Here is a 27,500-nt window from a genome sequence, read left to right as displayed (position 1 = left end):
TCAGTTTCCTAATTTACACACCCTCTACCTGGACATGTCTAATAATCTAGTCTCTCTGTCTGCTGAGGTTCACCTACCCCTGATGTCATGATGTTACTGTCTCAGCTGCCATGGCTCCTCTCACCACCCCATGATGCCCCCTGTTGTAGCCCCCCCACACCTCCACCCCACACAGCTACTTCCCCGCTGCCCTTCATGGATGATCTCATACAGGAAGAGTTTCGGTCATGTGCACACCGTTGGGACCAGACTAGGACTTCTAGAAAACTACACTAGACATTAATTGCTTATTGTTCCATATTTCTTTATTTATTTTTCTCCATCTCACTACTTATTCTGCTCCTTATTGTCTATATTCTTACTACTATAATGTCCGTTATTGTCCAGAGGACCCCACCAGTTTACAGCCCACCAGAACCAGTGCACCGAGGACACTGTCAGCACTGACATCCACACGTCTCTCACACATCTGGAGGACATGGACAGTTATGTTCCATTGCTATTCACTGATTACAGCTCAGCAGTCAACACAGTCACCCCAACCAAACTGACTGAAACACTCACCACTGCACTCACACCCTCCTTCTGTAAATGGGGGCTGAACTTTCTAACAGACAGAATCAGTCAGTGAGAACTGGCAATGTACATCCAGCACAAGGACTGAGAACACTGGGACCCCCCAGGACTGTGTGGCCGCCCAGTATAACACCAGCATCATCAAACTGGTTTGACTGATCACTGGATGAGACAGCATACAGGAGGGAGGTGACAGATATGGTGACATAGTGTCATGACAACAATCTCTCCCTGAATGCAGACAAGACCAAGAATATGATTGTTGACCCAAGGAGGAAGGAGAAGCAACAGCACACACCACTACAGACAGGAGAGATGGAGGTGAACTCCTTCACCTTCCTGGAGTTCACATCAGTGAGGACCTCACCTCAACCTACAACACACCCCACATCATTGAGGACCTGAGCTGGACCTACAACACACACCACACATCAGTGAGGACCTGAGCTGGACCTACAACACACACCTCACATCAGTGAGGACCTCACCTGGACCTACAAGACACACACCCCATCAGTGAGGACCTCACCTGGACCTATAACACACACCACATCAGTGAGGACATCACCTGGTCTTACAACACACACAACGCATCATTGAGGACCTCACCTGGACCTACAAGACACACCACATCAGTGAGGACCTCACCTGGACCCACAACACACACCCCACATCAGTGAGGACCTCACCTGGACCTACAACACACCCCACATCAGTGAGGACCTCACCTGGACCCACAACACACACCCCACATCAGTGAGGACCTCACCTGGACCCACAACACACACCCCACATCAGTGTGGACCTCACCTGGACCTACAACACACACCCCCCACATCAGTGAGGACCTCACCTGGACCTACAACACACACCCCAAATCAGTGTGGACCTCACCTGGACCTACAACACACACACCCCACATCAGTGAGCACCTCACCTGGACCTACAACAAACACCACATCATAAAGAAATCCCAACAGTATCTGCTGTGTCTGTTTATGTACGATACACAGCATGACCTGCAGGTTAACACTCTCCTGATATCAGAACTCTGAAAATGTTTAGCTCTTGTTCACAGTTTTATTGACAACAGGAGGAAACGTGAAACTGAATCACATGAAAGAAAAATTAACAACAAGCCAGCCACAACACGTACTGATATACACAACACACAATGCACCAAACTTCACAGAGAATAACATTATCCACCAAATAATGATCTGTGATTACAAATAACAATACAATAAACTACACACAACCACAATGTTTTCAAAAGGTATGAGATGTACGCAGACAACTGCATTAGCACGGCTATAATAACTACAATAACTAGAACTCTTGGAGTTGTATTCTCTCACTCTACAATTGCTACACACATGAACCGACTCGCTGCTACTGACACCCTGTGGTTCTTAAATGAATTACAACTAACCTCAAAAAATGGAACAGTTTATAAACTCCTGACAGAACAGCATCTGTACTTCCTGAGGAGGCTGAGGAAATGTAGCATGTCAACTAAAACTCAGCAGTTCCTACAGGAGAATGATGGAGAGTGAACTCACCAGCCACCACAGTATGATATGGGAACTGCACTACTCAGGAATGGAAGACTCAGTTTTCAGTATTTTCTCATTCTCACTCTTTCATAAACACACACAGAAACACACGCGCACACACACACACACATATACACGTAAGCACACACAAACAAACCCACATACGCATGCACACACTAACGTTCCATACCTGAGAGTGTCCAGTCTGCAGTGGGGATCCTCCAGTCTAGCAGAGAGCAGCTTCACTCCTGATTCTCCTGGGTGGTTGTACGTCAGGTCCAGTTCTTTCAGGTGGGAGGGGTTTGGCCTCAGAGCTGAAGCCAGAGAAGAACAGCCTTCCTCTGTGACCAAACAACCAGACAGTCTGCAGAAAGGAGGGAAACAGGTAGAGAGAGACAGAGAGTGAGATGCACTTCCAGAGCAGCCTGCATGGGGCAGCTAGAGAGGCTGGTAACTGTAGTTGGCGGTTCCTCCACTCTCATCTCTCTCTGGCGTCCTCCATGGCAGATGGTTTTGTTCACTCTTCTCCAGATCGCTGTTGTCTGTGTTTATTTTAGCTCTTATTTTCATTCAGCCCTTCAGAACTCTAGTGCACTATTAACCTACATCAGAAGAACCCTAAAGCTGGACTTACACTGTGTGATTTCAGTGGTCTTATAAGACTGTTACATGTCAGACTGTATGAGATGATGCCAGTAAAATCTTGGCAGAATTCTACATCTGGCTGTGATAACAGGAGTAAAAACACTGTCACATTTCTGGACCTGTGACTCAGAGATAAAGTCTAAGAATCCTAAGCGATGCATACTTTTTTTTGGAAGTTGCAAAGCTGATGCCAGACTTTCACAAGTGTTTTCCTCAAGATTACAGATAGCTAGACTGCAAGTAGACACAACAGACATTACAATATACCCTACAGTAGATACAACAAATATTACAACATACTCCATAGTATATAGCATAGTGGAATTATTTTGTCATTATGGGAATATCTCTGAGAAATAGATATCCAAAATCAGCATATTGTAAATGAGTACATGAATTCCCCTAATGGTAGTATGACTTTAATATGGGATTATTAAACTTCCGCGTGCTGTCTGGACAGCAGAGTCCCTTGCAGTGTTCAAACACAGACTGAAGATCCATCTGTTTGTGGAATATTTAAATGACCACTGATCCTGCTCCTATGTTGACTAACTGAAACTCTAGTACTTCTTGTAGGGTGTTTATTACTCTGATGTTGACTGCTCCTGTGTTGTCTAACTCTAGTACTTATTGTTTATTACGCTGATGTTGACTGCTCCTATGTTGACTAACTCTAGTACTTATTGTTTATTGCACTGATCGTCTGTTATAGAGCTTAAATGTATTTTGTACTTCTAGGCATTAGCATTGATCCCTGTATTTCAACAGTATTCTAGTTCATTGGTATCTTGCACTCTAACCTACTTTACTGGCTAGGATCTGTTCTATGAGGAAATGACAAAGCACTTTTCTAAGTCGCTCTGGATAAGAGCATCTGCCAAATGCCGTAAAAGTAAATATAAATGTACTCTTATGTGGTCATGGAACTGTCTTGGCTTTATGGGACATTTCTGAGAAATAGATATCTAAAAATCAACCTGAATGAAATGAGTACATGAATTCACCCAAAGGTATTATTATTTTAATAGGAGTTTATGAAAAATAGTAGAGTGAAATCTGTCCAAACTTACTCTGCAAAATCAGTCTATACAAAATGAGTGCATTATTTCACCTAAAGGTAGTTTGATTTTAATATGGATTTATGAAGACATTGTACAGTGAAATGTGTCCAAACTTACTCTGCTAATAGTCAAGGGCTTCTACTCACATGTGGTAGTGGAACTGTTTTTGCATTTTGTTAAAATTCAGAAAAATATGTAAAACTTCAATATAGATTTATTAATGATCTGGTGATGGCCAAGGGCCACCATTCAATTGGCAGTGGAATATTTCAGCCCTGGAGTTCTCCTGCCCTGCACATTTGCCACATTTCACTAGTGATAACCCCTGTTTCAGCTGGCAGTCAAGATCTATAATAACCTTCTGAGAAACATTATGTAGAAAAAGCATTTTCCACAATGCTTATTAAGCTGTGTAAATATATTACCAATTGTGTTTAATTATGCAATTAAACTAGTTCAATCAAGTAAACTGTATGTTGTACTTTTAAATGTAGTAAACGTGCATGTCCATCAAAGCTCTTAAAAATACAGCGAAATACCGTAAAATCGCGCATATAGGCGCATTACTCTTAAACCGCGGATGACTTGACCGTGAATCGCTAAAGCGCGGATAGCGTGATCGCGGTTGTAACCTAGTGACCACCTGTAACCTAGTAACCACCTGTAACCTAGCTACAAGGTTTAAATGTGTTTAAACTGATGTAGGTGACCTGACTGATTAATACACAGCTGTACTTCATGAACACCAGATGTTATAAATCACATCCCCGTCAAATCTCCCGTCACACCCTCACCCTCCTCCCTCCTGCTCTCAACTACGTGAAGATCCAACCGCATTTCTCCTAAAGACTGTAACTTGATTGTTGCAAGGACAAGAAGTCCAATCTTGCTTATTGACGGTTTGGTCAAATTGTTGAGACTGTTAGCTGGTTAGATATCTGTGCTGAACAGTAAACAACTAAACAAATCAACATAGCTAGACTTTCTTTGCTAACATGACCTAGTTAGCTGTTAGCCATGAATGACGATCAGAGATTAAGTGAAAAACTCATACAGGCTTTGTCTGTCTGTCTTAGTCCATCTACTTTTACTTTTTGTCTGTCCCTTTCTGGTATTTTCCTTTTCTCTTGGAAATCACCATAGCAGCAAATATCCTCCAATTCCAGTTTGAGATTTTCTGTCATTTTCATGATCCACTACAGTTCTCTTCACCTCAGTAAGTTAAAACAGCTCCTCTGATGCTATTGGCCACTGTAATGACGTCATTTAATAGTTTGCCGCCCCGGCCGTCCTACCACATATGTGATTGGATAAAATTACTGTCACTCAAAATGAGAAACTTGTCACTCATATTTTTGTTACTGCTGGACACAAGTACTTCTTGGATATTCATGTAATTACTACCTTTATTTTTTTCAAATGGTACAATTTAAAACATTTGTGGAGTGTTTTTACTGTACCTTTTGACATTTTTTAATACGTCAACATAGACTTCCCAAAAACACAAGGGCAACAATCACAAGGTTATTACTGTATTTCTAGACCAAACTGTTTTCTGCTGTTTCGTGTGCTCCCAGTTTTAGTTGAGAAAAATATTAGGAACATTATCTTCACTACATATAATGGTGTTATACTGTTTCTGACCATTCTGGTGCCCTACACACACCCAAACACACCCTGCTGCTACCACTCTACAGTTACAGTGAAACTACAAACGCTCCATAACTGCAGCCTGATAAGATTTAATAGACAGACTGAACACAGGCATGCTAATAGAACACAGATTTGTACCTTCAGTTTCCAGAGTTGGTTCTGTCCTAGAACAACTCCCCCAGGTCATTGTGCCAGTGTTGGGTAGTGTAGTCTATTGTGTGGCTGTGTGTATCAACATAAAATATCGTGGGTGTAGAAGATTACTGTACATTCACTGAGTGGATTTGAACTTGTTACATCTACTACTGTATTTTCTTTTCCCTCTTCTGGTTTATGTTTAATGAAGACAGGTTTGGGGTGGAGCAAGTGTTGGGTTTGGTTTTTATTGTGGCTTATACTCCCCATAGAGACAGATGGCATGTTTGTAGATCTCTGTTACTTTTTTGTAATAATGGTTTGTGCTCAGAATAAAGTGTCTGTTGTGGTCTCTCCCCCTACACTGCTACATAACAGAGATGTATAAAGGTTGCTATCTCTCTCTAATCATCTGCAGCTGAAATAACCAGCAAATGAAGATGGCTGCCTCCAACACTCCAAACACTGTAAGATAAAACTGATGATTTTCTTCATAATTTGTGAACCCTAAACACGGCCATGTTACTATATTGTGTGGGATGTAGCTTGGACACATATTAATGTGCAACATATTAAAACTGTAGCATAACCATTGTATTAGAGTGTTGCTATGAACAATTCATTAAATAACAGTTTTACACATTTTTTCCTTTTTTTATTTTTAACAGAACAGTGCCTTGACTCTCCCACAATTTGTATTTTATATCTTTTCCCTGCAAAACACCTTAACTATTGTTTCTGAACTTCTGAGCCCTCGAGACATCTTGTGGTTTTAAGTATTTTCTGTGGTCAGTGTTTGTTCTCCTGTATGGAGGAAGCAGAAAGACGAGCAAAGCAAGAGGTCCAGTGAGGAACACATGCTATCAGTGCTGTTCACACACATAATAGCTCTGTCTCTCTAACACACACAAATAGTCTCTCTCTCTCTCTCTATTTCACACACACACACAAACTCACAGATAATAGTTCTGTCTCACACTTAAAAATAATAGATCTGTCTCTCTCTCTGTCTCTCTCTCTATTTCTCTCATATATACACACACACACATAATAGTTGTGTTTCTCCCTCTCTCTCTCACACACACACATACAAATAATAGTTCGCTCGCTCTCACGCACACACAGAGATAAAAGTTCTCTCTCTCTCGCTCTCCCTCTCTCTCTCTCTCTCTCTCTCTCTCTCACATACACACACAAATAATAGATCTATCTGTCTCTCTCTCACTGTCTCTCGCTCTCTATTTCAGACACACACACACACACACACACACACACAGATAATAGTTCTCTTTCTCTCTCAAACACGTAGATAACAGTTCTGTCTCTCTTGCTCTCACCCAAACACAGATAAAAGTTCTCTCTCTCCCCCTCACACACACACACACACACACACACACAAATAATAGTTCTGTCTCTCCCTCACACACACACACGTTTCAATTGAGGTGAAGCATTATAAACAGTAAATGAAACATACTTGTGTCAATCTGTGTAATAAATAAGATTTCAAACAGTAATTATATTGGCCCTGAACTAAACAGTGTGAGGTCTGGTTTACTGTGTATAAACAGTAGTCATATTGGCCCTGAATAGTGTGAGGTCTGGTTTACTGTGTATAAACAGTAGTTATATTGGTCCTGAACTAAACAGTGTGAGGTCTGGTCTACTGTGTATAAACAGTAGTCATATTGGTCCTGAACTAAACAGTGTGAGGTCTGGTTTACTGTGTATATACAGTAGTCATATTGGCCCTGAACTAAACAGTGTGAGGTCTGGTTTACTGTGTATAAACAGTAGTCATATTGGCCCTGAACTAAACAGTGTGAGGTCTGGTTTACTGTGTACATACAGTAGTCATATTGGCTCTGAACTAAACAGTGTGAGGTCTGGTTTACTGTGTATATACAGTAGTCATATTGGCCCTGAACTAAACAGTGTGAGGTCTGGTTTACTGTGTACATACAGTAGTCATATTGGCTCTGAACTAAACAGTGTGAGGTCTGGTTTACTGTGTATATACAGTAGTCATATTGGCCCTGAACTAAACAGTGTGAGGTCTGGTTTACTGTGTACATACAGTAGTCATATTGGCTCTGAACTAAACAGTGTGAGGTCTGGTTTACTGGCTGGGAAATAATTTTAGCACCAAATGTCCAGTTGAGGCCTGCAGAACATATTTATTGGAGGGACAGATGGGACGAGTGAACATCTTGTGGTGACACACTAAAATGGCCTTACAGCACAGAAGAATTTCAGGGTACACAAGTTAATACAGTGGTAAAACCACTATTATAGTGTGTAATAAACTACATACTGCTTAATTCCTTATCAGATTATGATATTCACATGAGGTCAGTCAGGGAATCATTAATTAACCCATAAGATTACAATTTGAATGAATCATCACCAGTAAATCAAGGGCGTGGGTTACATAAACATAAATATTATTACCTGAGAAAGGTTTCATTTCTGTCCAGAAAATATAATATTTTATATCACTTACAAGTATCTTCAGTTCTTTGATTCATCCCCTTGAAAAAGGTTGTATTTCAAGATTCCAAAAATTCTGTGTGTGGTTATAATTCTATATTTAGTTATAATTCTACAAGGGTTATAATTCTGTGTGTGGTTATATTTCTACATGTAGTTATATTGCTACATTTGGTTATAATTATACATGTGATTATAATTCTAAGTGTGGTTATATTTCTACGTGTGGTTATAATTCTCAGTGTATCTGAATTATGTATTAGCAAATGATGAATTATGGGTGCAGAAATGTCTGATCTAAAGTTCTGATGTAATACAAAACACCACACATGCTATGCACCACACACACACACACACACACACACACACACACACACACACACACACACACACACACACACACACACACACACACACACACTTCACTCCATCTCTCCTCCTAATCTCCTGATTACTGATTATTGTGTCTTGTGTGTCTTTCTTTCTTTCTTGTAATTAAGTCCACAGGTTCACTCGTCCAGTGCTGAACATTGTTCCTCACTACTGTGTTCAGATGTCCTGAGTTTACTGTCAGCTGTCTGCTCAGTTTCTCTCTCTGCTGATTCGACGTTTTCTACCATCACTGTTCTATTTTTGTTTGATGTCTCTGGCTTGATGAAAAAATTAGCAGCCAACATACACTCCTAAGTCAAGCTAATATGACGTTAGCATGAGGTATCTAGGTGCAGTAACCAACATTATACTGTAACTTGGCAAGCTTAAGGTTACTAATATTAGCCAGCTACATGTTTCATAAAAACACCCGTGGAGAGAGATCGCAGGTTTAAATTAAGGAATAACCAATAAACCCTTCAGTTCTATTGAATGAATATTAACTTGTCGCATTCTTTCCTCCAGCACGGCTGTCAGTTCAGCTCATTTCAACATGTGTTGAACACACAGTGTAGATCACAATGAGAACAGGGTCTCCCACCCATAAACACAAGGGAATTGTGTGATTGCAAAAGTGTCCTGTAATGTGTCCAGAACCTCAATGGTTCAGCTTTAAATGTTTTAATTAAGATTTTAAGGGCTTTTATTTGCAGAGAGATTAGAATGACTGATGTTTACAGTGTTTTCAAACATAAACTAGATAAAATCACTCAGTGAAAATCTTATATTAGAACACTTCATTTTACAACACAGCTGTTGGAGTTTCTGAATATATTCATCCTGTAAGACATTTTGTTAAATTTCTGCACTCAGGTGACCAAAAATGCAGCTTGTGGACAAAATGCCAAAGCACCTAGTTGAAGCAGCATTGTAATAAATACACCTGTACATGTGGACAAGGACTCATCTGTGTCTCCTCTTTACAATGTTATATTTCTCTTCTAGACTTGAAAATCTGCTCATGCATCACAAATGTAACTCTTCATCTGCACAGTGTGGTCATTTAATGAAATGCAGTGAGGTTTCAACAGAAAACTATATTTAGAAATATTTAAAGAGAACTTTATAAAATAATATAAAAGTGTATATTTCCTTGCATTGCTTTGCCTGGCAATGTTTGTTTAATACTGTACTATAAGGGAGTTGACACTGACCGTTTTAAAATGGCTCTTTATTTACATTCAAAAATAGTCACAGAAACTCACCTGAGAATCTCCAGTTTACAGTGTGAACTCTTCAGTCCAGCACAGAGCTGCTCCACTCCTGAATTCTGCAGGTCATTATTATTCATATCTAGCTCTCTCAGTGAGTTTTCTGTTTGTAGAACTGATGTGAGAGATTTGCAAGACTCTTCCATGAGACCACAGCCAGATAGTCTGTAAAAGAGTAAATACAGTAAATAATGTAGTTCAGTCAGAGGATGATGAGTTAAAAGATTTGAACTGCTAATAAAAATGTAAAGAAGAGCTTGAAAGGTCTGGAACACACTGATACATTTTTAGCCTTTTAATTTTACAAACACAGCAAGATTTCAACACTACTGTGTCTTCATCAAAGACAAAATGGACAAAGACATGACAAATAACATTCATTAGCAACCTAAGACAGGTGACCAAATAATGGATGGTTGGTTCATAAGTCAGTGAATGGCAGTTACCATAATCAGAGTCCAAATATCAAAATATCCCACCCCTAACACCATAACAGGAAACAGAACAACATAGATCTCATTCAATGTTTCACAAATACAAACACACTAATATACAAACAGAAAATATTGTTGGAAGACATGCAGAGTAGTGATTATGGAGGAATAAACACTGCAGTATTGATTATGGAGGAATGAACATCGCAGTAGTGAATATTAGTGTATGAACACTGCAGTACTAATGATGGTGGGATGAACACTGCATTAGTTATTATGGAGGAATGGACAGAATGCAGAGAGCAGAATCTTTTACTAGTGTTTACATTCCTGTGCTCACACTATGAGTCACTGATCATGAAACATTCTCCTCTGCCTTTGCTTTTCCCATTGAGGTCCTGAGTTCTGTCTGTGTGGTGCACCGAGAATCCTGGAGGCTTAATAGCTGAGTCAGGGACCCCATCAATCAGTCAGGTGTGTGTGAGGCAGACCCCATCAGTCAGTCAGGTGTGTGTGAGGCAGACCACAACAGGCAGTCAGTTCTGTCTCTCTCACATACACAAATAACAGATCTATCTGTCTGTCTGTCTGTCTGTCTCTCTCTCTCTCTCTCTCTCTCTCTCTCTCTCTCTCTCTCTCTCACACACACACACACACACACACACAAACACAGATAATAGTTCTGTCTCTTTCACACACACAAATGATAGATCTGTCTGTCTCTCTCTTGTGGTGACACACTAAAATGGCCTTACAGCACAGAGGAATTTCAGGGTACACAAGTTAATACAGTGGTAAAACCACTATTATAGTGTGTAATAAACTACATACTGTTTAATTCCTTATCAGATTATGACATTCACATGAGGTCAGGCAGGGAATCATTAATTAACCCATAAGATTACAATTTGAATAAATCTTCACCAATAAATCAAGGGTGTGGGTTACATAAACATGAATATTATTACCTGAGAAAGGTTTCATTTCTGTCCAGCACTTAATATTTTATATCACTTACAAGTATCTTCAGTTCTTTGATTCATCCCCTCGAAAAAGGTTGTATTTCAAGATTCCAAATTTCTACTTGTGGTTATAATTCTATGTGTGGTTATATTTCTACATGTAGTTATATTGCTACATTTGGTTATAATTCTACATGTGATTATAATTCTCAGTGTATCTGAATTATGTAGTATCAAATGATGAATTATGGGTGCAGAAATGTCTGATCTAAAGTTCTGATGTAATTACAAAACAGCACACATGCTATGCACCACATACACACACACACACACACACACACACACACACACACACACACACACACACACACACATACAATATCGCTACTTCACACAACTAATTTATTCACTAAAATCAACCATTTACATTAACACAAAAAAAACCCAACTAAACAAGTCAGCAGACCTGTGGGGCTACAGTGAGAGTGGACACAGCTGACACTACAGCAGAGCTGTGGGGCTACAGTGAGAGTGGACACAGCTGACACTACAGCAGAGCTGTGGGGCTACAGTGAGAGTGGACACAGCTGACACTACAGCAGAGCTGTGGGGCTACAGTGAGAGTGGACACAGCTGACACTACAGCAGACCTGTGGGGCTACAGTGAGAGTGGACACAGCTGACACTACAGCAGAGCTGTGGGGCTACAGTGAGAGTGGACACAGCTGGCTCCTCTGTCTCTGTCTGCTGTGTCCACTCTCTTCCATGTCCTCCTCCTGGACACTTTCACCATCAAGTTCTTCTGTCTTTTCTCTCTCCTGCTGTCTTCTTACTAAAGAAGGTTGCCAAGGCAATAGCATTACTCTTTCTCTTCATCCTGGTTGCTTTCTGTCTCTCTATACTAACCGAAAACAAACAAGCAGGAGAATTTTATATTCTAGCAATTTCCTTAGATATAAGGAAGCTAACATTAGCCTCATTAGCTTTGTTACAGTACATCAGGCACCCAGCATGCCATCACACACACACACACACACACACACACACACACACACACACACACACACACACACACACACACACACACACACACACACACACACACACACACACACTTCACTCCTTCTCTCCTCCTAATCTCATGATTACTGATTACTGTGTCTTGTGTGTCTTAATTTTCTCTCTTGTAATTAAGTCCACAGGTTCACTCGTCCAGTGCTGAATATTGTTCCTCACTACTGTGTTCAGATGTCCTGAGTTTACTGTCAGCTGTCTGCTCAGTTTCTCTCTCTGCTGACTGGACGTCTTCTACCATCACTGTTCTATTTTTGTTTGATGTCTCTGGCTTGATGAAAAAATTAGCAGCCAACATTCACTCCTAAGTCAAGCTAATATGATGTTAGCGTGAGGTATCTAGGTGTAGTAACCAACAATATACTTTAACTTGGCAAGCTTAAGGTTACTAATATTATCCAGCTACATGTTTCATAAAAACACCTGTGGAGAGAGATCACAGGTTTATCTTAAGGAATAACCAATAAACCTTTCAGGTCTATTGAATAAATATTAACTTGCTGCGTTCTTTCCTCCAACACGGCTGTCAGTTCAGCTCATCTCAACATGTGTTGAACACACGTTGTAGATCATAATGAGAACAGGGTCTCCCACCCATAAATGCAAGGGAATCGTGTGATTGTAAAAGTGTCCTGTAATGTGTCCAGAATCTCAATGGTTCAGCTTTAAATTTTTTAATTAAGATTTTAAGGGCTTTTATTTGCAGAGAGATTAGAATGACTGATGTTTACAGTGTTTTCAAACATAAACTAGATAAAATCACTCAGTGAAAATCTTATATTAGAACACTTCATTTTACAACACAGCTGTTGGAGTTTCTGAATATATTCATCCTGTAAGACATTTTGTTAAATTTCTGCTCTCAGGTGACCAAAAATGCAGCTTGTGGACAAAATGCCAAAGTGCCTAGTTGAAACAGCATTGTAATAAATACATGTGTACATGTGGACAAGGACTCATCTGTGTCTCCTTTTTACAATGTTATATTTCTCTTCTAGACTTGAAAATCTGCTCTTGCATCACAAATGTAACTCTTTGTCTCCACAGTGTGGTCATTTAATGAAATGCAGTGAGGTTACAACAGAAAACTATATTTAGAAATATTTAGAGAAGAGAACTTTATAATATAATATAAAAGTGTAAATTTCCTTGGATTGCCTTGCCTGGCAATGTTTGTTTAATACTGTACTATAAGGGAGTTGACACTGACCGTTTTAAAATGGCTCTTTATTTACATTCAAAAATAGTCACAGAAACTCACCTGAGAATCTCCAGTTTACAGTGTGAACTCTTCAGTCCAGCACAGAGCTGCTTTACTCCTGAATTCTGCAGGTCATTATTATTCATCTCCAGCTCTCTCAGTGAGTTTTCTGTTTGTAGAACTGATGTGAGAGATTTGCAAGACTCTTCATTGAGACCACAGCCAGATAGTCTGTAAAAGAGTAAATACAGTAAATAATGTAGTTCAGTCAGAGGATGATGAATTAAAAGATCTGAACTGCTAATAAAAATGTAAAGAAGAGCTTGAAAGGTCTGGAACACACTGATACATTTTCAGCCTTTTAATTTTACAAACACAGCAAGATTTCAACACTACTGTGTCTTCATCAAAGACAAAATGGACAAAGACATGACAAATAACATTCATTAGCAACCTAAGACAGGTGACCAAATAATGGATGGTTGGTTCATAAGTCAGTGAATGGCAGTTACCATAATCAGAGTCCAAATATCAAAAATATCGCACCCCTAACACCATAACAGGAAACAGAACAACATAGATCTCATTCAATGTTTCACAAATACAAACACACTAATATACAAACAGAAAATATTGTTGGAAGACATGCAGAGTAGTGATTATGGAGGAATACACACTGCAGTATTGATTATGGAGGATTAAACACTGCAGTAGTGATTATGGAGGAATAAACACTGCATTATTGATTATGTTGGAATGAACAATGCAGTAGTGATTATGGAGGAAAAAACACTGCAGTATTGATTATGTTGGAATGAACATTGCAGTAGTGGTTATTGAGGAATAAACACCACAGTATTGATTATGGTGGAATAATCACTGTATTGTTTATCATGGAGAAATAAACACTGCAGTAGTGATTATGGAATAAGGAACACTGCAGTATTGATTATGTTGGCATGAACACCAGAGTAGTGATTTTAGAGTAATAAATCACTGTAGTATTTATTATGGAGGAATAAACACTGCAATGGTGATTAATGGGGAAATAAACACTGCAGTAGTGACTATGGAATAATGAACACTGCAATATTGATTATGGAGGAATGAACATTGCAGTAGTGAATATTACTGTATGAACACTGCAGTAGTAATGATGGTGGGATGAACACTGCATTAGTGATTATGGAGGAATGGACAGAATGCAGAGAGCAGAATCTTTTACAAGTGTTTACATTCCTGTGCTCACACTATGAGTCACTGATCATGAAACATTCTCCTCTGCCTTTGCTTTTCCCAGTGAGGTCCCGAGTTCTGTCTGTGTGGTGCACCGAGAATCCTGGAGGCGTAATAGCTGAGTCAGGGACCGCATCAGTCAGTCAGGTGTGTGTGAGGCAGACCCCATCAGTCAGACAGTTCTGTCTCTCTCACACACACAAATAATAGATCTGTCTGTCTGTCTCTCTCTGTTTCACACACACACACACACACTCACACAGATAATAGTTCTGCCTCTCTCATACACACAGTTGTCGCTCTCTCTCTCACACACACCCACACACGCACACAAACAAACACACAGATAATAGTTCTGTCTCTTTCACACACACAAATAATATATCTGTCTGTCTCTCTCTTGTGGTGACACACTAAAATGGCCTTACAGCAGAGGAATTTCAGGGTACACAGGTTAATACAGTGGTAAAACCACTATTATAGTGTATAATAAACTAAGTACTGTTTAATTCCTTATCAGATTATGACATTCACATGAGGTCAGGCAGGGAATCATTAATTAACCCATTAGATTACAATTTGAATTAATCATCACCAATAAATCAAGGGTGTGGGTTACATAAATATAAATATTATTACCTGAGAAAAGTTTCATTTCTGTGCAGCACTTAACATTTTATATCACTTACAAGTATCTTCAGTTCTTTGATTCATCCCCTCGAAAAAGATTGTATTTCAAGATTCCAAAAATTCTACTTGTGGTTATAATTCTATGTGTGGTTATATTTCTTTGTGTGGTTATAATTCTCAGTGTATCTGAATTATGTAGTATCAAATGATGAATTATGGGTGCAGAAATGTCTGATCTAAAGTTCTGATGTAATTACAAAACACCACACACACACACACACACACACACACACACACACACACACACACACACACACGCACACACACACTTCACTCCTTCTCTCCTCCTAATCTCATGATTACTGATTACTGTGTCTTGTGTGTCTTTCTTTCTCTCTTGTAATTAAGTCCACAGGTTCACTCGTCCAGTGCTGAACATTGTTCCTCACTACTGTGTTCAGATGTCCTGAGTTTACTGTCAGCTGTCTGCTCAGTTTCTCTCTCTGCTGACTCGACGTCTTCTACCATCACTGTTCTATTTTTGTTTGATGTCTCTGGCTTGATGAAAAAATTAGCAGCCAACATTCACTTCTAAGTCAAGCTAATATGATGTTAGCGTGAGGTATCTAGGTATAGTAACCAACAATATACTTTAACTTGGCAAGCTTAAGGTTACTAATATTAGCCGGCTACATGCTTCATAAAAACACCTGTGGAGAGAGATCACAGGTTTATCTTAAGGAATAACCAATAAACCTTTCAGGTCTACTGAATGAATATTAACTTGCTGCGTTCTTTCCTCCAACACGGCTGTCAGTTCAGCTCATCTCAACATGTGTTGAACACACGGTGTAGATCATAATGAGAACAGGGTCTCCCACCCATAAATGCAAGGCAATCGTGTGATTGTAAAAGTGTCCTGTAATGTGTCCAGAATCTCAATGGTTCAGCTTTAAATTTTTTAATTAAGATTTTAAGGGCTTTTATTTGCAGAGAGATTAGAATGACTGATGTTTACAGTGTTTTCAAACATAAACTAGATAAAATCACTCAGTGAAAATCTTATATTAGAACACTTCATTTTACAACACAGCTGTTGGAGTTTCTGAATATATTCATCCTGTAAGACATTTTGTTAAATTTCTGCTCTCAGGTGACCAAAAATGCAGCTTGTGGACAAAATGCCAAAGTGCCTAGTTGAAACAGCATTGTAATAAATACATGTGTACATGTGGACAAGGACTCATCTGTGTCTCCTTTTTACAATGTTATATTTCTCTTCTAGACTTGAAAATCTGCTCTTGCATCACAAATGTAACTCTTCATCTGCACAGTGTGGTCATTTAATGAAATGCAGTGAGGTTTCAACAGAAAACTATATTTAGAAATATTTAAAGAGAACTTTATAAAATAATATAAAAGTGTATATTTCCTTGCATTGCTTTGCCTGGCAATGTTTGTTTAATACTGTACTATAAGGGAGTTGACACTGACCGTTTTAAAATGGCTCTTTATTTACATTCAAAAATAGTCACAGAAACTCACCTGAGAATCTCCAGTTTACAGTGTGAACTCTTCAGTCCAGCACAGAGCTGCTCCACTCCTGAATTCTGCAGGTCATTATTATTCATATCTAGCTCTCTCAGTGAGTTTTCTGTTTGTAGAACTGATGTGAGAGATTTGCAAGACTCTTCCATGAGACCACAGCCAGATAGTCTGTAAAAGAGTAAATACAGTAAATAATGTAGTTCAGTCAGAGGATGATGAGTTAAAAGATTTGAACTGCTAATAAAAATGTAAAGAAGAGCTTGAAAGGTCTGGAACACACTGATACATTTTTAGCCTTTTAATTTTACAAACACAGCAAGATTTCAACACTACTGTGTCTTCATCAAAGACAAAATGGACAAAGACATGACAAATAACATTCATTAGCAACCTAAGACAGGTGACCAAATAATGGATGGTTGGTTCATAAGTCAGTGAATGGCAGTTACCATAATCAGAGTCCAAATATCAAAATATCCCACCCCTAACACCATAACAGGAAACAGAACAACATAGATCTCATTCAATGTTTCACAAATACAAACACACTAATATACAAACAGAAAATATTGTTGGAAGACATGCAGAGTAGTGATTATGGAGGAATAAACACTGCAGTATTGATTATGGAGGAATGAACATCGCAGTAGTGAATATTAGTGTATGAACACTGCAGTACTAATGATGGTGGGATGAACACTGCATTAGTTATTATGGAGGAATGGACAGAATGCAGAGAGCAGAATCTTTTACTAGTGTTTACATTCCTGTGCTCACACTATGAGTCACTGATCATGAAACATTCTCCTCTGCCTTTGCTTTTCCCATTGAGGTCCTGAGTTCTGTCTGTGTGGTGCACCGAGAATCCTGGAGGCTTAATAGCTGAGTCAGGGACCCCATCAATCAGTCAGGTGTGTGTGAGGCAGACCCCATCAGTCAGTCAGGTGTGTGTGAGGCAGACCACAACAGGCAGTCAGTTCTGTCTCTCTCACATACACAAATAACAGATCTATCTGTCTGTCTGTCTGTCTGTCTCTCTCTCTCTCTCTCTCTCTCTCTCTCTCTCTCTCTCTCTCTCTCACACACACACACACACACACACAAACACAGATAATAGTTCTGTCTCTTTCACACACACAAATGATAGATCTGTCTGTCTCTCTCTTGTGGTGACACACTAAAATGGCCTTACAGCACAGAGGAATTTCAGGGTACACAAGTTAATACAGTGGTAAAACCACTATTATAGTGTGTAATAAACTACATACTGTTTAATTCCTTATCAGATTATGACATTCACATGAGGTCAGGCAGGGAATCATTAATTAACCCATAAGATTACAATTTGAATAAATCTTCACCAATAAATCAAGGGTGTGGGTTACATAAACATGAATATTATTACCTGAGAAAGGTTTCATTTCTGTCCAGCACTTAATATTTTATATCACTTACAAGTATCTTCAGTTCTTTGATTCATCCCCTCGAAAAAGGTTGTATTTCAAGATTCCAAATTTCTACTTGTGGTTATAATTCTATGTGTGGTTATATTTCTACATGTAGTTATATTGCTACATTTGGTTATAATTCTACATGTGATTATAATTCTCAGTGTATCTGAATTATGTAGTATCAAATGATGAATTATGGGTGCAGAAATGTCTGATCTAAAGTTCTGATGTAATTACAAAACAGCACACATGCTATGCACCACATACACACACACACACACACACACACACACACACACACACACACACACACACACACACACATACAATATCGCTACTTCACACAACTAATTTATTCACTAAAATCAACCATTTACATTAACACAAAAAAAACCCAACTAAACAAGTCAGCAGACCTGTGGGGCTACAGTGAGAGTGGACACAGCTGACACTACAGCAGAGCTGTGGGGCTACAGTGAGAGTGGACACAGCTGACACTACAGCAGAGCTGTGGGGCTACAGTGAGAGTGGACACAGCTGACACTACAGCAGAGCTGTGGGGCTACAGTGAGAGTGGACACAGCTGACACTACAGCAGACCTGTGGGGCTACAGTGAGAGTGGACACAGCTGACACTACAGCAGAGCTGTGGGGCTACAGTGAGAGTGGACACAGCTGGCTCCTCTGTCTCTGTCTGCTGTGTCCACTCTCTTCCATGTCCTCCTCCTGGACACTTTCACCATCAAGTTCTTCTGTCTTTTCTCTCTCCTGCTGTCTTCTTACTAAAGAAGGTTGCCAAGGCAATAGCATTACTCTTTCTCTTCATCCTGGTTGCTTTCTGTCTCTCTATACTAACCGAAAACAAACAAGCAGGAGAATTTTATATTCTAGCAATTTCCTTAGATATAAGGAAGCTAACATTAGCCTCATTAGCTTTGTTACAGTACATCAGGCACCCAGCATGCCATCACACACACACACACACACACACACACACACACACACACACACACACACACACACACACACACACACACACTTCACTCCTTCTCTCCTCCTAATCTCATGATTACTGATTACTGTGTCTTGTGTGTCTTAATTTTCTCTCTTGTAATTAAGTCCACAGGTTCACTCGTCCAGTGCTGAATATTGTTCCTCACTACTGTGTTCAGATGTCCTGAGTTTACTGTCAGCTGTCTGCTCAGTTTCTCTCTCTGCTGACTGGACGTCTTCTACCATCACTGTTCTATTTTTGTTTGATGTCTCTGGCTTGATGAAAAAATTAGCAGCCAACATTCACTCCTAAGTCAAGCTAATATGATGTTAGCGTGAGGTATCTAGGTGTAGTAACCAACAATATACTTTAACTTGGCAAGCTTAAGGTTACTAATATTATCCAGCTACATGTTTCATAAAAACACCTGTGGAGAGAGATCACAGGTTTATCTTAAGGAATAACCAATAAACCTTTCAGGTCTATTGAATAAATATTAACTTGCTGCGTTCTTTCCTCCAACACGGCTGTCAGTTCAGCTCATCTCAACATGTGTTGAACACACGTTGTAGATCATAATGAGAACAGGGTCTCCCACCCATAAATGCAAGGGAATCGTGTGATTGTAAAAGTGTCCTGTAATGTGTCCAGAATCTCAATGGTTCAGCTTTAAATTTTTTAATTAAGATTTTAAGGGCTTTTATTTGCAGAGAGATTAGAATGACTGATGTTTACAGTGTTTTCAAACATAAACTAGATAAAATCACTCAGTGAAAATCTTATATTAGAACACTTCATTTTACAACACAGCTGTTGGAGTTTCTGAATATATTCATCCTGTAAGACATTTTGTTAAATTTCTGCTCTCAGGTGACCAAAAATGCAGCTTGTGGACAAAATGCCAAAGTGCCTAGTTGAAACAGCATTGTAATAAATACATGTGTACATGTGGACAAGGACTCATCTGTGTCTCCTTTTTACAATGTTATATTTCTCTTCTAGACTTGAAAATCTGCTCTTGCATCACAAATGTAACTCTTTGTCTCCACAGTGTGGTCATTTAATGAAATGCAGTGAGGTTTCAACAGAAAACTATATTTAGAAATATTTAGAGAAGAGAACTTTATAATATAATATAAAAGTGTAAATTTCCTTGGATTGCCTTGCCTGGCAATGTTTGTTTAATACTGTACTATAAGGGAGTTGACACTGACCGTTTTAAAATGGCTCTTTATTTACATTCAAAAATAGTCACAGAAACTCACCTGAGAATCTCCAGTTTACAGTGTGAACTCTTCAGTCCAGCACAGAGCTGCTTCACTCCTGAATTCTGCAGGTCATTATTATTCATCTCCAGCTCTCTCAGTGAGTTTTCTGTTTGTAGAACTGATGTAAGAGATTTGCAAGACTCTTCATTGAGACCATAGCCAGATAATCTGTAAAAGAGTAAATACAGTAAATAATTTAGTTCAGTCAGAGGATGATGAATTAAAAGATCTGAACTGCTAATTAAAATGTAAAGAAGAGCTTGAAAGGTCTGGAACACACTGATACATTTTCAGCCTTTTAATTTTACAAACACAGCAACATTTCAACACTACTGTATCTTCATCAAAGACAAAATGGACAAAGACATGACAAATAACATTCATTAGCAACCTAAGACAGGTGACCAAATAATGGATGGTTGGTTCATAAGTCAGTGAATGGCAGTTACCATAATCAGAGTCCAAATATCAAAATATCCCACCCCTAACACCATAACAGGAAACAGAAGAACACAGATCTCATTCAATGTTTCACAAATACAAACACACTAATATACAAACAGAAAATATTGTTGGAAGACATGCAGAGTAGTGACTATGGAGGAATATACACTGCAGTATTGATTATGGAGGAATAAACACTGCAGTAGTGATTATGGAGGAATAAACACTGCAGTATTGATTATGTTGGAATGGACATTGCAGTAGTGAATATTAGTGTATGAACAGTGCAGTAGTAATGATGGTGGGATGAACACTGCAGTAGTGATTATGGAGGAATGGACAGAATGCAGAGAGCAGAATCTTTTACTAGTGTTTACATTCCTGTGCTCACACTATGAGTCACTGATCATGAAACATTCTCCTCTGCCTTTGCTTTTCCCAGTGAGGTCCCGAGTTCTGTCTGTGTGGTGCACTGAGAATCCTGGAAGCTTAATAGCTGCAGTCAAGGAGCCCATCAATCAGTCAGGTGTGTGTGAGGCAGACCCCATCAGTCAGTCAGGTGTGTGTGAGGCAGACCCCATCAGTCAGTCAGGTGTGTGTGAGGCAGACCCCATCAGTCAGTTAAGTGTGTGTGAGGCAGACCCCATCAGTCAGTTAAGTGTGTGTGAGGCAACTATCTCATGTCTGCTGTTGACATGAAATGTGTCCCTGGAGTTTGTCCTTCATGGACTGTATGTGTGCACTAAAATTCTGGGGAGAAGAGGATGGTTCACATGTTTCAGCTGGATCAGAACTGAGTCATTTCTCCTGCACTGCTTGTGTGAGGACTCAAGGACATCTGACGTTTTGTACAAAAGAACTGATACGGTCAGTTTCACAACTGTGATTACATGCATTTGAGTAGAACCAAATACTAATACTCTCTGAAATTCAAGAAAAAACTTTCAACTGTTCACTCAAATTATGCTGATGATATGATTTGTAAAGAAAAGCATTGTATTAAACTTGAGAGAAATGCAAAACAATCATTTTCACTAGTGATCTGAGATATTGATCCCACTGTATGTGAGCAACAGCAGTAACCTGCTACAGTTTTAGGTGAGTGACAGTACTAACAGCATTAGCTTCTGGGAGACTCACTGCATGTTACACTGATCACACAGAGCTGTGAACGTCACTGCATGTTACACTGATCGCACAGAGCTGTGAACGTTACTGCATGTTACACTGATTGCACAGAGCTGTGAACGTCACTGCATGTTACACTGATCGCACAGAGCTGTGAACGTTACTGCATGTTACACTGATTGCACAGAGCTGTGAACGTCACTGCATGCTACACTCATCATTTTACATTTATGGCATTTAGCTGACGCTTTTATCCAAAGCATCTTACAATTATGACAACTTGAGCAATTGAGGGTTAAGGGTCTTGCTCAGGGGCCCAACAGTGGCAACTCAGCAGTGGTGGGGCTTCAACCAGCAACCTTCTAATTAAATGTCAAGTACCTCAATCACACAGAGCTGAAGGTGTAGTACTGGAATCAGTTGCTGTTAATGATGTTAGTTTATTTTGACTTATTTACAACTAGATTATGACAAATTGCCTTGGTAAAATATTTAAACAATGAAAATGTTTCAGATGAAGTCATATTAACACCTACACCTTTATAATGTGCCCAATAACCATCATCGGCTCTAAAGAAAACCTGTGATAAAATTTGAAAACTGCCATCAGTGTGAAATATATATATGTGTGTGTGTCTGTGTGCGCGCATGTGTATACATTGGTCATGCTCATCCTTGTGCACTTTTCTCTGTATTGGTCAGTAGTGGTTGAACTGTAATGTTAATCAGAAAGCTGAACTGATAGTTCATATTTGAACCCTTTTGTATGTTACACTGGGTGGTGTGGTGTGGTTGGTGTGTGTGTGTGTGTGTGTGTGTGTGTGTGTGTGTGTGTGTGTGTGTGTGTGTGAGTGTGTGTGTGTGTGTGTGTGCGTGCGCGTGTACACACTGATAGTTCGTACTTGAACACTTCTGTATGTTACACTGCAGCACATTTTCTGTCTGTTTCACTAAGAGTGTGAACTATAAACACTGTTGGCCACTGTTTTAAATGTAGGACCATTCTCAACACACAGACACACAACTACCCATGACATCAAATATCATTTAACTATCATTAATACATTTAAACTAATTAATCACTGGACAGTGTTACTACATTCCAATGTTCCACAACTTTATGGTTTAACTTAAGCACCTGGTGTTGGAGCCTTCAATCACCTACATGTGCTTTAATGTAGGATCTCTCTATCCTTCTCTGTCTAATGTTCTCTCTCTCCTTTTCATTTTTCATAGAAGACCTTCTGAGTCAAGCACATCCACTGCCTGCTACATCCACTGTTCATCTCTAAAAGAAAATACTCACATGGCTTTTCTGGATGCTTTGACCACTGGCAGCATTCTCAGCAGACATTCCTCTGATGGGTCATATTTCCTCAGGTCAAACTCATCCAGCTCCTCTTCTGAGTTCAGCAACACAAACACCAGAGCTGACCACTGAGCAGGAGACAGTCTGGCTCCATGGGGACCACTGTTACTTCCTCTGCTCAGGTATGTTTGGACTTCCTGCACTAAAGAATGATCATTCAGTTCATTCAGACAGTGGAACAGATTGATGGATTTCTCTGTAGAGGGACTGTCACTGATCTTCTCCTTGATGTACTTGACTGTATCCTCTTTGCTGGGAGAGCTGCTTCCTGTCTGTGTCAGTAGGTCTCGTAAGAGAGCCTGACTGGACTCCAGTGAGAGACCCAGAAGGAAGCGAAGGAAAAGGTCCAGGTGTCCATTTGGACTCTGTAAGGCCTTGTCCACTGCACTGTTGAGGAAGACAGACATTGGGGTTTTGACCATTTCAGGGTGTTGCTGTTGCAGCACATTGGTGTTGGTGGAGATTAAGGAAATAAACACATATACAGCAGCCAGAAACTCCTGAACACTCAGATGTACAAAGCTAAACACCTTCCCCAGCTGTAGCTCAAACTCCTCTCTGAAGATCTGAGTGCACCTTCCTGAATACACTGATATTTCTCTGACACCAATGCCACAGTTTCTCAGGTCTTCCTCATAGAAGATCAGGTTGCCTTTTTCTAGCTGTTGGAAAGCCAGTTTTCCCAGTGCCAAAACATTTTTTCTCATGTGATGTGGGTGAGTCCTTTTTTGTCCTTTCATACTTCGTCCATACTTTTGGTCTTTGTGTCTGAGTTGAAAGATCAGGAAGTGTGTGAACATCTGAGTCAGAGTCTTGGGGATCTCACCACTCTCTGCTTCACCCAACATTCTCTCTAAAACAGTGGCTGCAATCCAACAGAAGACTGGAATGTGGCACATGATGTAGAGGCTTTTTGACGACTTCATGTGTGTGATGATTCTATTGGCCAGGCTCTGATCACTGATTCTCTTCCTGAAATACTCCTCTTTCTGTGGTTCACTGAACCCTCTTACCTCTGTTACCTGGTCAACACACTCAGGAGGGATCTGATTGGCTGCTGCTGGTCGAGAGGTTATCCAGAGGAGAGCAGAGGGAAGCAGATTCCCCTTGATGAGGTTTGTCAGCAGCACATCCACTGAGGATGACTCTGTTACATCCCACAATCTCTCATTGTTCTGGAAATCTAGAGGAAGTCTACACTCATCCAGACCATCAAAGATGAACAGAATTTTGTTGTTTGTATAATGTTTAGGTTTTAATTCACATATTTCTGGGAAAAAGCGATGAAGAAGCTCCACCAGACTGAACTTTTTCTCCTTCATCAAATTCAGCTCCCTAAAAGGAAGTGGGAATATTAAGAGAACATCCTGAATTATGTTTCCTTCAGACCAGTCTAGTATGAACTTCTGCACAGAGACTGTTTTGCCAATTCCAGCCACTCCTTTAGTCAGCACAGTTCTGATGGCTTTGTCTTGTCCTGGTAAGGGTCTAAAGATGTCACTGCATTTGATGGGTGTCTCCTGTGTTGCTGTTCTCCTGGATGCTGCCTCAATCTGTCTCACCTCATGCTCATTATTGACCTCTCCACTCCCTCCCACTGTGATGTAGAGCTCTGTGTAGATCTCATTCAGAAGTGCTGTGGTTCCCTGCTGTGAGATTCCTTCATGAATCTTCTGACATCTGTCCCTCAGTTTGGATTTGAGCTTTCTGTGGCAAGCAGGGGCCAGTTCTGATAAAAGAGGAAGACAACAGAACACATGCTAATCTCTTTTAGATTCAGATTCATTCATAAAAGACTCATTACAGGAGTTACAGGAAAAGAGATAAACAGATTGTTATAAATAGATTGTTTATTCCTGCTAGATTGGGCATGAAACTTCCAGTGGTAAATCTTAGTCAATTCAAGGACTGACAGCCTTAGATTTCAAGATTAACAGACATTGTATTATACATTATTTTATTGATAATACTTATTGGTCATCAATAATAGCAAATGGTCAGTAGTTTAAAACCAGTTGAGGTTCCACCACACACACTGGTAACCATCACCTGACTGAGGAGATCTACAACCCAGACTGGACAAGGGGGGGGGGGGAGACAACCTGTGATCTGTGAGATAGGACCTGTGTTCTAATGTGATCTGTGAGATAGGACCTGTGTTCTAATGTGATCTGTGAGATAGGACCTGTGTTCTAATGTGATCTGTGAGACAGGACCTGTGTTCTGATGTGATCTGTGAGATAGGACCTGTGTTCTAATGTGATCTGTGAGATAGGAACTGTGTTCTAATGTGATCTGTGAAATAGGACCTGTGTTCTAATGTGATCTGCGATCTGTGTTCTAATGTGATCTGTGAGATAGGACCTGTGTTCTAATGTGATCTGTGAGATAGGACCTGTGTTCTAATGTGATCTGTGAGGTAGAACCTGTGTTCTAATGTGATCTGTGAGATAGGACCTGTGTTCTAATGTGATCTGTGAGGTAGGACCTGTGTTCCAATGTGATCTGTGATCTGTGTTCTAATGTGATCTGTGAGATAGGACCTGTGTTCTAATGTGATCTGTGAGGTAGGACCTGTGTTCCAATGTGATCTGTGAGGTAGGACCTGTGTTCTAATGTGATCTGTGAGATACGACCTGTGTTCTAATGTGATCTGTGAGATAGGACCTGTGTTCTAATGTGATCTGTGAGATAGGAACTGTGTTCTAATGTGATCTGTGAAATAGGACCTGTGTTCTAATGTGATCTGTGATCTGTGTTCTAATGTGATCTGTGAGATAGGACCTGTGTTCTAATGTGATCTGTGAGATAGGACCTGTGTTCTAATGTGATCTGTGAGGTAGGACCTGTGTTCTAATGTGATCTGTGAGGTAGGACCTGTGTTCTAATGTGATCTGTGAGATAGGACCAGTGTTCTAATGTGATCTGTGAGATAGGACCTGTGTTCTAATGTGATCTGTGAGGTAGAACCTGTGTTCTAATGTGATCTGTGAGATAGGACCTGTGTTCTAATGTGATCTGTGAGGTAGGACCTGTGTTCTAATGTGATCTGTGATCTGTGTTCTAATGTGATCTGTGAGATAGGACCTGTGTTCTAATGTGATCTGTGAGATAGGACCTGTGTTCTAATGTGATCTGTGAGATAGGACCTGTGTTCTAATGTGATCTGTGAGGTAGGACCTGTGTTCTAATGTAATCTGTGAGGTAGGACCTGTGTTCTAATGTGATCTGTGAGATAGGACCAGTGTTCTAATGTGATCTGTGAGATAGGACCTGTGTTCCAATGTGATCTGTGAGGTAGGACCTGTGTTCTAATGTGATCTGTGAGATAGGACCTGTGTTCTAATGTGATCTGTGAGGTAGGACCTGTGTTCTAATGTGATCTGTGAGATAGGACCTGTGTTCTAATCTGATCTGTGAGATAGGACCTGTGTACTAATGTGATCTGTGAGATACGACCTGTGTTCTAATGTGATCTGTGAGATAGGACCTGTGTTCTAATGTGATCTGTGAGATAGGAACTGTGTTCTAATGTGATCTGTGAAATAGGACCTGTGTTCTAATGTGATCTGTGAGGTAGGACCTGTGTTCTAATGTGATCTGTGAGATAGGACCTGTGTTCTAATGTGATCTGTGAGGTAGGACCTGTGTTCTAATGTGATCTGTGAGATAGGACCTGTGTTCTAATATGATCTGTGAGATAGGACCTGTGTTCTAATGTGATCTGTGAGGTAGGACCTGTGTTCTAATGTGATCTGTGAGGTAGGACCTGTGTTCTAATGTGATCTGTGAGGTAGGACCTGTGTTATAATGTGATCTGTGAGGTAGGACCTGTGTTCTAATCTCAGTTCCAAAGAATAAAGTGACACTTTCTTTTAAGTGATGCCTTTAACATTAAATAAACGCTCACAAGACCCTCAGTAATACATCAGTGATGTAACAGAAGTGAAGCATCTGAAGACATTCAGTAGATTACTTAATTCAGTAGTGTTTTAATTAACT

The 27,500-nt window shown here is 39.9% G+C and overlaps 1 protein-coding gene across 5 annotated transcripts in view; it reads right to left on the bottom strand.

Annotated features, from left to right (window-relative positions):
- LOC145657518 (NACHT, LRR and PYD domains-containing protein 3-like) overlaps positions 1-27,500 on the bottom strand; it is a 47,862-nt gene that overhangs the window by 8,460 nt on the left and 11,902 nt on the right. For 2 of the 5 annotated variants that reach the window (XM_081712772.1, XM_081712765.1), the window contains 6 exons: positions 23,436-25,227; positions 20,555-20,725; positions 16,842-17,012; positions 13,491-13,661; positions 9,754-9,924; positions 2,323-2,496 (listed from right to left, as the gene is read on the bottom strand). In XM_081712772.1, coding sequence (XP_081568898.1) covers positions 2,323-2,496; positions 9,754-9,924; positions 13,491-13,661; positions 16,842-17,012; positions 20,555-20,725; positions 23,436-25,227 — 2,650 coding nt within the window. Of the gene's footprint in view, positions 1-2,322; positions 2,497-5,718; positions 6,431-9,753; positions 9,925-13,490; positions 13,662-16,841; positions 17,013-20,554; positions 20,726-23,435; positions 25,228-27,500 lie in introns of those variants that run through there. The other 3 variants (XM_081712779.1, XM_081712774.1, XM_081712777.1) reach the window with 3 other exon arrangements.

Source organism: Electrophorus electricus, chromosome 1, assembly GCF_041902795.1.
Source record: "Electrophorus electricus isolate QZ-2024a chromosome 1, ASM4190279v1, whole genome shotgun sequence".
NCBI lineage: Eukaryota > Metazoa > Chordata > Actinopteri > Gymnotiformes > Gymnotidae > Electrophorus > Electrophorus electricus.
This window is presented reverse-complemented; position numbering and strand designations above follow the sequence as displayed.